A 12,197-nucleotide genomic window follows, 5' to 3' on the forward strand; every position below is an offset into this window, starting at 1 on the left:
TCTGGAGTACAGATTAGTGGGGGTGTCCACCAGGAGCCATTTTGCCAGAGGGAGTGAGGAATCTGTGTTGAAATAATTCACATGAAGATAATAGATAATAGAAAAAATAAAAGTACTTAAGTGTCCTTCAAGGAAAATGGCTGAGGGACATATATGAGTTGTGATTTTTTAGTGTCATATGGTATTTGCTATTCACTTTCATCTGATCTATCCTCGAAAGTGAGACATAAAAAGATGGAGTCAGCCAGGTGTGGTGGCTCATGCCTGTAATCTCAGCACTCTCGGAGGCCAAGGCAGGTGGATCACCTGAGATCAGGAACTCCAGACTAGCCTGAACCAACATGGTGAAACCTTGTCTCTACTAAATACAAAAAATTAGCTGGGTGTGGTGGCACACGCCTGTAATCCCAGCTACTTGGGAGGCCGAGGCAGGAGAATTGCTTGAACCCAGGAGATTGCAGTGAGCCAAAATGGCACCATTGCACTCCAGCCTGGGAGACCGAGTGAGACTCCGTCTCAAAACAAAAAAGAAGAAGGAGAAGGAGAAGGAGAAGTCTTCGATAAAACCAAAGGAGCTCTTGAGACACAAACACTCATCACAAGACATCCACAGGCAGCCCCAGTCACTGTTACTTTGGCACTGATATAATGAAGTCTGTTTTCTTACGATCCAATAACTTTTTAACATTAAACTCTAGTGTGTAACTTTTTTTTTTTTTTTACTTATGACAGTTCATAAAGAGAAATGTCATAAATAACAGTGTTCATGAACTATATAGTAACTACTGTGGTAGATGTGTAAAATGATGTATTTTGGTTTGTAGGCATGTTATTCTTCCTCATACACTAATTAAATGTGTTTGGTTTTAGGTTTCCTCAAGAGCTGAACATGGGAAAAATAAGTGCCGAAATTATGTGGACTCTTTTTGCTCTGGATATGAAATATGCATTAGAAGGTAATTATAAATATTTATACTTATTCACCTACATGTTAGAGTTAAATGGTGATTTTGTGTTCTTGCCTTTAAATGTTAAGAATTGAAACGTTAAAACATTAATTATTGTGATCAATTTAGTTCTAAAACTTATTTCCCTATGGTAGAAAGATAAGGTCTCAAAGTACACAAAAAGCCCTAAAGAAGTATATTCGTTTTTAATTATATGGTCTAAGTTCTGGGATCGTAAGAGTATTTCACTGATAGGATTATGCTCATATGTAAGAATACTTGATGTAGTTCATTTACCAAAACAGGCCATATTGAGGAGGTGGATGAGTAGTTAATCCAGATAGTTGTCTGCATAGACTTGGAAATAGTATCCACGGGGAGGCGGGTCAAAATTCTACCAAGTTTACACAAGAACAATGGCAGAGGTCTTTACCTGAAACTCCACTCTGAATAAGTACAAATCATACGATGTAGAAAAAGAGAAATACAGCTCTAAGTTAAATAATTCTATAAATATTCTTTGTGCACCCACATTGTGTTTACAGTTAGAGATAGAAGCATAGACCAGGTTACTGTCCTCTAGAAACTAACAACCTAGTAGAAAAATTTATTTGTACTTATTCAGTAAATATATATTGAGCCCATAGATACTAAATGACCATTGGTACGCTGGATGTAGGGGATGTAACAATGAACAAGATAGCCCTGGTCCCCACCCTCATCAAGATTATGGAGGAGGGCTACAAGAATGCAAACAGTTGCAATATGGAGTGGTGAGGACTAATGATGACGGAATGTCTGGAGAAGCACCTACATCAGACCTGGGGCTAGGGAACAAGGCAGGCTTACTGCGGGAAATTCCTCTAATAAAGTGTAACGTTGATAAAGACCTAAAGGATAGGTAGGAGTAAGAAGAGCTTTTGGTAGGACAGAGCACTAGCAATTAGAGAAAGCACAAGGTGCATTTGAGAAGAGAGAACTCAGTAGACCCAATGAGCAAGAAAGAGGTAGCAAGAAGTAAGACAGGAGAAATTAGCAGCGACCAGCAGACAGGGCCTTCTGGGCCATTGTGAGGAGTTTGACTCTGTGCCGAGTAAAACGAAGTCCCATAAAGGATTTTCAGTAGGTGCATGTCTTAGATTTGCAACTTAGAAAAATCATTTTGATTACAATATGGAAAACAGGTTGCGAGAGTAAGACAGGTTTTACAGAGTTCATGTTTATCATGCTACTGTTTAATAGCTTTCCTGTACCAGGTTGCAGAGGGAACATTCAGTTTTTCTCATTTGGAAAAAAAGGTACTCAATAGATCATAATATCTAGTTTTCTGATAAAGTCAGCCTCTTCCACTCACAAATAGAGAGGCTTATCTAATCTTTAAAATCACACCAGAACTGCTCAGAGGTGCAATTCCTTACTTTGCAATAAGGTTTTTCTTCTACAGTTTATTCATGACCCAGCCCTTCCTACCTCTTCCGTCTTTGCCTCCTACTAACCACATCCTTTTACATCTCTCTGCTTTCACTGTCTCTTTGGGACCCCAACATTATCTCTTAAATCAGACAAGAACCACCAGTCCACTGAGCAAATACATTTTTTTCAGATAGCATTCACTGCATTCTCCCACCCTCCTTGAAAGGCTATTAGGCATCTGAACATTTTTAGGGTCGATATAGATTCTTAATCTCCTCTGACAGAACCTACTCTTCCCTGCTGTTCCCTGTAGCAGTTATTGGTACCACCATTTATGCAATTACTTAAGCAATATGGGTTATCATATAAATTAAGCACATATGGGTTATAAATATCATATATCATATCATATAATTTATATGATATAAATAAATATATAAATAAATATATAAATATGATATTTTAATATGATATTAAATTGATATTTAAATATGATAGATATTATATTAATATTTAATTTTAATAATATTTAAATATGATATTTTATATGATATAAATAAATATCATATAAATATCATAAATATATAAATATCATATCATATAAATTAAGCACATATTACTTAAGCACATATGGGTTATCATATAAATATAAGTCTTAGAGTAAATTTAACTGAAGACTTACATACAATTCTTCATAACCATATTTTCCATGTTTAACTATGATTCAGCATACTTCATATATATTTTGAAGATTAAAATGTTTTAGTGCTTTTTAGTAGAATAGATGCTCTTATTAGTGACATTTTCAACTATATGAGATTAGAGCTTTTTGAAAATAAGAGCTATGTTAACCATGTGTCAGTCCTTAACACAAGCCTGGCATGTAGTAGTTGCTCAATAAATAATGGTTGCATGAAAATCTAAGGTGCACTAAAGCAGTGTGTAAATGAATACATATGTGTAGATTAGCGACATAATTCAGAATTATTTTCATTTATATTATAGCCAGGCAGTTGTATTTTTTTTTTCCAAGACGGAGTCTTGCTCTGTCACCAGGCTAGAGTGCGGTGGCGTGATCTTGGCTCACTGGAACCTCCAACTCCCTGATTCAAGCCATTCTCCTGTCTCAACCTCCTGAGTAGCTGTTTTCTAGTCCGTTCTATATCAAAGTTACATTGTTCATCAGTTTAATTGCTCATATTGATATTTGCACAACAGAATAGTAAAGTTTTAGCTCATCAGAATGCCTTTTAGCCTCAATCCTTACCCAAAGGCTTTCTAATATATAACAATCTATTTTAAATTAGCAAATACAACCCACAGAACATATGGCAAGATGCTGCTTTTATGAGATAAAGCCACATTTTAGCCATCAAACAGATTTCACAGACTGGTTAATAAAAATCAGCTGTCAGGCTATCTAATACAAAGTCTGAAAATATTCCGTTTAATCCCCTATGTCATTTTAGTGGGGAAATGGAGATCAGGGAGAATAGACGTTGAGAAGCAGGGCAAGACCAAAGTGGACAGATGTGTTTCAGCCTCACCTTCCTCTGCTTGTTCTGCGTGTTTCTTCCCACATCCTGTCTGCCCTGCCCCTTCTTTATCTATATCTTATGAGTACCTGGTGCACTCAGGGCTTTCCAAGAAGTTAAACACACTAAAGTATTTGGGGCATCGTGGTTATCCCTTCCAAAAGATCTGAAATCAAAATAAGGAAATAAACACATTATAATTAAAAACTGGGATGGTGGGCGGGTGGATGGCAAATATATCCCACATACACTGATGAGCTGGAAGTGGCCATGTGGGAATGAGCATAAAAGACAATAAAATGGAAGCAAGAAATGAAACTTATTAGCATCTGCTTCTGACCTCTAAACATACATCTCAGAAATTTAGGAGATTCTTGCCTCCTTTCATCTTTACATTGAAGGAAAGCAGCAGTGTTAATTCCATTGGCCTAAACTTGGAAGCACAGATCCTCTTTCACACTTACAGTAAGTGCATTTCACAGTTTCCTCCACTGGCAGTTCCCTTCCAACCCGCGCACTCCCTCCTCCCTTGCAATTAAGTTGAAACTACTTGTTTTATATATCTGGAGTAGATAGAGAAGGCGAGCTCTGTATACCTAATTTGGAAACATACTGACTAAAATATTTGGTTTCTAAATAACAGAAGAAAAATAGACATCTAGGAGTGTTTGTAATGCTGTTACTCAGGTACACCTTTCACCATCTACATCACTTTGTTATCTATTTCAGTAAAAGATAATTAAAATGTGTTTACCTGAGTAATATGCCATGCTCTTTTGATAGAGATGAATACTTCAGAGTAGGTATGTAATTAACTGGTCAGCCACTTTCTCTGGTCCAACTTAAAACGTAATTAAATGGTAAGAACACGGCTACACTAACTTCTCAGGCTATGAATGTGGTCCCACTTGTAGTATAGGCAAATCTATTTGTTTAACACACAGCTGTGTGTTCTGATATTATTAGAAGTTCAATGGGTAATACATTCAGTGACTTTTAAGTCTGTCTTTCTGTTATACAATGGTGAACTCTAGCAGAATCTCACGTAAATGGAAATGAGTTTCCAAAAACCCACTGAGCTGGTATTAGAATCAGGATATGGAGCATTACCTGTTTAGATATTTTTAATTAGTACATGGTCATTATATAAATAGAACACAAGGTCTTGATGGTTATTTTATCCCTGCCTAAACTCAAACTCTAAGATTCTAGTTTTATCTCATATAATTCTGACTCTTTGGTTTTGAAATAAGGAGCAACAGTGGACACTGACCTTCAAGGATTTAGTTAAGTTACCTGGTCATCTGTGTTCCTAGAAAACACTGAACTTTCTCACATTTTTTGTTTGAGATGGTATTAGAATTTAAATTTCTTGTTAACTCAATGTAGAGTCCGTGTCGTCATGGATACAGCTGGTCTCTCACTGTTGACCTTGGTACTCACTCAAGTGTGACAACTTTTTTTTTCTCTCATATGTGAGGCCTCAGGAGACTATAAGGCTAAGACTGGGTTATCTTTCTCTCTCCCTTGTACAACATACCCACTTTTCTAGTTAATTGTTTTAGTAGCTAATTATTTTTGGTAGGCTTAAGGAGTCAGAAAAGAATAAAATGAACAGATACCCTGCAGTAGCACCCAAAGAGTAAAAGAGAAACTCTCAGCTTGGATACCTAAAAAGTATAAGGTTTAGCGTTAGTGTGTCAGTTACCTATTATGATATAATGAATTATCCCAAAATATAGTGCCTGGCAACATACATAAGTAGCTGCTGTTGTTGAAGAACTGTCGGGCTGGGGGATTGCTTTCCTAGATGACATACTCACGTGGCTGTTGAGTAGTTGCAGGCTGTCAGCAAGAGACCTCAGTTGTTCTCAGCATAGACCTCTCCACAAACTCCTTGACCATCTCCAAGATACAGCTGCTAGCTTTTCCCAAAGTGGGCAATGCAAGAGAAAAGCAGAAGCTGCCATCTTTATTATCTATACTGTGAAGCCACACTCAGTCACTTCTACAGTATCTCATTGGTCGCACAGTTCAGCTTGTTCAGTGTGAGAGAGTATACAAGGATATGAGCTCTAAGAGTCAAGGATCACAGGTGTCATCTTGAAGCCTGGCTAGCACAATTAGCATTTGCCTCTCTGATTGTTTCTGTATAATATTAGCATATTCTTATTTTAGGTAAGGTTTTTGTTTGTGATGATTTTAAACAAAAATAATAGTCAATGTGGATAAAACCATATTTTTTTTCCTTTGGCTTCATTTCCCTTAGCTCTTCCCATAACAACAAGAAAATGAGGTGAGCAAGAAATAACTCTTGAAATTTTATAAAAATAGATTATTGTCTAAGATGTTAGCCCTCTCTAGTTTTCCTAGCCAAGCTCCTCTGGGAAGGGAATTCTGGTTCACTGAGAAGAGATTAACCAGACACTTTCAGGAAAGGCATTCATTGGTCTATTGTGCTCTCTTCATTTCAGAACAGTGGTTTTCAACACTGATTATACATTAGAACCACCAGGGGTAGAGCCTCGGCCTTTTGAAACATACCCAGATTTTTAATCTTATTTAGCAATTGCCTATTTAGCACTTGCTAGGTACTCGTTTAAATGATTTACAAATATTAACTTATTTGATTCCCACAACAAACCTATGAAATAAATACTATCATTATTCCCCTTTTAGAGAGGTTATTTTGCCTGAAATTACATTGCAATTGAATGGAAGAGCCAAGTTTCCTGGTGGTTCTAGTATGTATTCATACTAGATTGATGTATTCATGATTGAGTACCGTTATCATAATGTTAATTACATTTTAGAGGCCTTCATTGAAAATCTGATAAAATATGTAGACTGTATTACTAGAAAAATGCTAAATAGCCTACACATCAAAACTCTGCGTATATTCTCTCAAAGATATGTATACAAATGCCCTATAGCCCAATCATTGACTTCTTCCAAGGGTCCATGAACCCCAGGTTCAGAACTTTTGCTTTCTAGAGCAGTGATTATCCCTGAACCAGCAGCATCAGCTGGGCAGTTGGTAGAAATGCAAATTCTTGGGCTCCACCCCACATCTACCTAATCAGACATCCTGAGAATAGGGCTCAGCAATTCCTGTTTTAACAAAACTTCCAGTTGCACCTAATGTGTACCAAAGTTGAGAACCACTGCACTAGAAAACCACTTGTGGAAGCAGGTGATTTAACTAGCAAATGAACCCATCTTCATGGTTCTTTGTAGACATCTCATTGTTCTTGGCTCATCCTTATGGAAGTAGAAACTATGTGCTGTTAAAACTTGGTTTATTTGATAAAAAATGATCACCAAAGGAAAATCAATCACAAATAGTCATTTACTTTTTCATTAATGCAAACACTTATATAATATGTATTCAAGGAATCCCCAGAATGCTTGCTGTATGCTAGTCATTATGCTAGCAAGGCTCAATGCAACACAACAGGCATGATCCCTGCCTTGAGAAACTTTTTACTTTACAATAAGCAAATAATTACACAAATAAACATATAAGATTTAATCAGTGATATAGATGAAAAGCATGTCCATTAGACATCTCTAACGTAAATGTTTAAAGTAAACCTAGAAGTACAACCTTCTCACCCACATCCTATTCCTCTCTTGGTCTTTTTTTATTACAGCAAAATATGTTACTATTTGTGGATTATCAGACATTATCTTTGATTCCTTATTTCTCTTACTCTACCACCATCTCCAGACACTTGACATAGACCAATCTGTAAATACTTACCTGTTCTATCTCCAAAGCATATTTGGCTCTCACACTTCTCTCCATCTCTACTACCTCCAACTAGTTCTAGCTACAGGCCCCCTTCACTTTGATACCTATAATAGCCCTCTAAGTAGTTTGCACATTTCCACTCTTGCTTTCTTATGATCCATTAGCCCATAACATTCTGATTGACTTTCACACACTTAGATTACATCAAGACATTCTCTGGTATGTAAAAGTTTCCAAAGGCTTCCTCTTTCAATTGATCAAAATCCATTATTTTTACTATGGCTTATAATGTAGCATGTAGTCTGGGTTCTACTCATCTTTCCAACTTTACCTATTCAGTTTCCTCTCACTCAAATGTAGCCACACTGTCCTCATGACTCTTCCTTAGCTGAGACAAATGTGTTCCCACACCAGGGCATTCATATTTGCTTGCTTCTCTGCCTATGAAGCTGTTTCCCTTCTCTTCATAGAGGGCTCCTTTCCTTTCTTCAAGTCTCATTTCATGGTCACCTTCCTTTACAACCCTACCCTGACCATCCCATCCCTCACAACACTCCCAAACATCTCCAACTCTTTTTTTCTCCCCCAAACCTTTATTGTATCGGAATCTTTTTATTTAGCCTGGTTATTTGTTCACTTCTTTACTACTTTTTTTCTGTTTTTGATGGCTTTTCCTTTTTTCTGTTTGTACATGTTTTGGTCACAATCCAAAGCAAAAAGAGAATACACTTTTACAGCAATATAGTACACACACACACAACCAAACCAAAAACTTCATGAAACGTAAACATCATGATAAAGATAACAAATTCTGAAATTTTATTTCTTCATAGGTGTGAATGTACAGTATATATACGTGTCTGTATATACATGAAGATATTACATGTTTACAATATATAGCATACATATATGATATATTGCATATAATTTATGTATATATATTTAAATTCTGGTCATAACCCTCTAAATTGATGTTATGACCCACTGAGGGGTTGAAGCTAGCAGTTTAACAACACTGCTTTTAAAAATAAGCTTCATAGAGTATGAAACTTTGTAATTTCATTTAAAATTGAATATTCCTATTCAAAAAATAATAATTGAATATTTTAAAAATATATTATACCACCTTAAATCTCACAAAATATATATTTTAGATATAGTCAGATATATTTCTATGTTGATAAATGTGCCAATATGACATATAGATAATTTTCCCAACAATATTTGGAGTTTGACACAATGTGGGGCCTGTCTTTGTGTACCTAGCTCTTTATTTCTAAATATACATAAAGAAAATGTTATATTTCTGCATAAAAATGTTTTCTCTTCAAACAAATTAAGATATTCCTGGTGAATGATCACATCTCTTGGGCAAGGTATTTGAATGCAGCATTTGAATATAAAAATCTATAGAAAGCCATTAGTGCCAGGAGGAAAAATACAGTAAGAGTTCAATCAAGAAAATAAAGTTGGTATTGGCTGAAAACAAGGGAATGAGCTAACAGCATTTTGCGTATGTCAGTATCATAACATGGTAGTTTTTCACTTATGTGAAAATTATATATTTAACTTTATATTTTTTTCTATCATTTTCCTGCTATTAGTTTTTCAGCCATGTACCATCTGGGAAGAGATAGTAGAAAAAAGAAAAGATAAAGTGATGAAAACTTGCTTAGATTTTTCTTCCTTATTAGTGGTTTTTAAAATTTTTTTGAGAGATAATAAATTGAAAGCAATTGTTAAAATTAGTTTAGAAAAGTTCATTTTATAAAGGAAACAGAAATATTTACATGTGGTGGTCTTAGATGCTCATTGCTGCCTTGCTAACTATGGTAGATAATAAAGAGGATAAAATTATTTAGGAACAAATGAATATTATCTAAACTACTTGAACTTGAATTGTGGAACTTGTAAATTTAGCTGTCTCCTCGTTAAATCAAATGAATCACAAGTCCAACAATGCATGCAGATATGTAGATATTACCAATGGAAAAAAATAGCTGTGGCTATTTTTGTAATATTTTGGTAAAAAAATCTCTGCCTTTGTTTGGAGACTGTTGATACTCAGTCAGTGAAAATGTTTTGGCAACAAAAGAAACTTGGGAAGGAGGTAGCAGTTGGCATAAAATCAGCTTTCCAGAAACTTTCTCCTGATGAGAAGCTTAGGAAACCATGTTTTTTTGTTTTGTTTTTATTTGGAAATCTTCCAGGGAAAGCTCTGAAGAAATGACCTCCTATTGGTTCTCTTGGGATGACTGTCAATTATACATGTTTGTTGTAAGTGTGACATGGCTGCAACTTGAGGAGAAGGGGAAAGGACTTGGCTGAAGCCCATTTATGCTTTAGATCAAACCTTTTCAAGTATTATAGATAACATTCACATGTCTGTTATGCTATCAAGAAAATACCTGTGAATGGTTTTTGTTGAATAACTTCAGACACATATTAATCCTATATCAATGGGGTATTCAATTTGGCAAAAAGCAATAGAATTAGGGTCAAGAAAATGGCATTTTTAGAATCTAAGTAGGAGAGGAAGATACAGGCTAGACCTATTGACAGTCTGCTGGCTGGAAAGGACAGGAGTAGATTGGAGCATGGAGAACATCTTGGAGAGAAAACAAAAATATTTCTTGGGGAAATGAGTGTATTGTGCTGCGCTCTGTGCTGGTCACCCTCTCTGCGTCTCTCCAAGAAACTTCAGTGCACTCTGTATTACTTGTCATTGGAAAGATTCTTTAGGAATGCTCCAAAATGCTGATCTTAACTTCAAAATGTGTCCTGATGAACCAAGGCTGACATGCTATGTGTACAATGCCATGTGCTGCAAGAAACTCCAGGCCTTTCTGGCCTGCCAGGGACTTCAGCATGTGAAAGAGTATGAGTGACATTAGGATATAGTTTATTCTTTTTCAAGAATAAATAAATTATTTGTAAACCTTAGTACCATCACTAGAATGAGTAGAAACACATTATAATGAGTAAAAGCTCACAATTCACTATGTAGATAGCAGAGTTAAACGACACCATGACCCCAAATCACTGCTCTGGCTTATTGGTAAAACACAAAAGCAGTAAGTAAAAGGATAAAAACTGGATCTGGGTTGGTAGGGTGGGGCTACAAGAGAAGATTCTACAATGAAGGGAGGCAACCAGTAGTAAGTGGTCTGCAAATAGAAGAATTCACAGTACAGGTGAATCACAACCCAAGTTATGAGGCTAAAGAATTTTCATGCTTTGTTCTATATAAGAAAAATTTACATGGACAACCAGGCATGAGAGATATTACTAATAGACCCAAAGGCAAATGACACCTAGAATTAAGTGAATCCTTTCTCAATTATTGTAGTCCCTCTTAGTGATACTATTCAAAGAAATGTATTCACCTCCTGAGAAGTTAGTCTAGATCAGTGGTCTTCACACTGTGTTGTATGGGACACCAAGTTAAAACTTCAGGGACTGCTTTGGTGGTAGCTAAGGTTCAGAGAAGAATGACTACTGGCCAGCTAATTTTTTCTCTGTTTGACATAGTATGTTTATTAGTCATCTATGCCACAAATTATCCCCCAAGTTAGTGCATAAAACAATGCAAATGCAAATATATAATCTTACAGACTTTTGTAGGTCAGGAAGTCTGATGTGGGTTTCACTGGGCTAAATCAAGATGTTGGCAGACAGCCTTTCTTTCTGGAGACTCTAGGAGAAAATCTATTTTCCTATCTCTCACAAGCTTCTAGAGGCTTCCCGCATTTCATGGCTGTGGCCATCTTCCAAATTCTATGTCAGCAATACCCAAGTATTTTTCTCATGACTCTAACACTGACTCTTCTGCCTCCCTCTTCCACATTTACATGTCCTGTTGATTACATTGAGCAGAACTAGAAATCCAGCATAATCTTTTATCTTAAAGTCAGCTGATTAGCAAACTTAATTCCAACTGAAACCTTAATTCTTCTTCATCATTTAACAGAACATATTCATATTCAGTAATCTGGGCATGATTTCGCTGGATCCTCTGTCCTAGATTGTCTTACAAGGCTGAAATGAAAGTGTCATATGGGACTTGGCCTCATCTGAAAGTTCAACTGGTGAAGGATCTGCTTCCATATTATCTCGTATGGTTGTTGACAGAGTTCAGTTTCTCAAAAGTTATCACACTGATGGCCTCACTTCTTCCTTGGCATTTGGCCTGTGGCCACCTTTAATATCTTCATAAGTAGGCCCCTCCAACATGGTGTCTTGCTTTACAAAGTATGCAAGCAAAGAAACCAAAAGAGTCTGAAAACAACAAAAAATTTGTAATATAACCCAATCACAGAAGTGAGAACTCATAACTTTTGTTGTATTTTAGTCATTAGAAGCAAGTCATTAGGTCAAGTCTATGTTCAAGGGAAGGGGACTACCCCAGGGGGGTAAATAGTAGGAAGTAGAGATTATTTGGGATTATTTTAAAGGCCACCTACCATGGAGTGTTGTTTAGCCTCAAAGACATTGGCTTTAGACAGACAGGATGAGTACAAAAATCTGTCTCCATTACTTACCCACCAT

General features: G+C 36.3%; 1 protein-coding gene across 1 annotated transcript in view; it reads left to right on the plus strand.

Moving 5' to 3' along the window:
• LOC116272636 (protein unc-13 homolog C-like) overlaps positions 1 to 1,042 on the plus strand; it is a 119,284-nt gene extending 118,242 nt beyond the window's left edge. Inside the window, exon 9 of the mRNA XM_031661392.1 lies at positions 871 to 1,042. Within this exon, the coding sequence (XP_031517252.1) occupies positions 871 to 1,042 (172 nt within the window). The remainder of the gene's footprint in view (positions 1 to 870) is intronic.
• The last annotated feature ends 11,155 nt before the right edge of the window (positions 1,043 to 12,197 follow it).

The sequence above is a fragment of the Papio anubis genome, unplaced genomic scaffold (genome assembly GCF_008728515.1).
Source record: "Papio anubis isolate 15944 unplaced genomic scaffold, Panubis1.0 scaffold144, whole genome shotgun sequence".
In the NCBI taxonomy this organism is placed as follows: domain Eukaryota; kingdom Metazoa; phylum Chordata; class Mammalia; order Primates; family Cercopithecidae; genus Papio; species Papio anubis.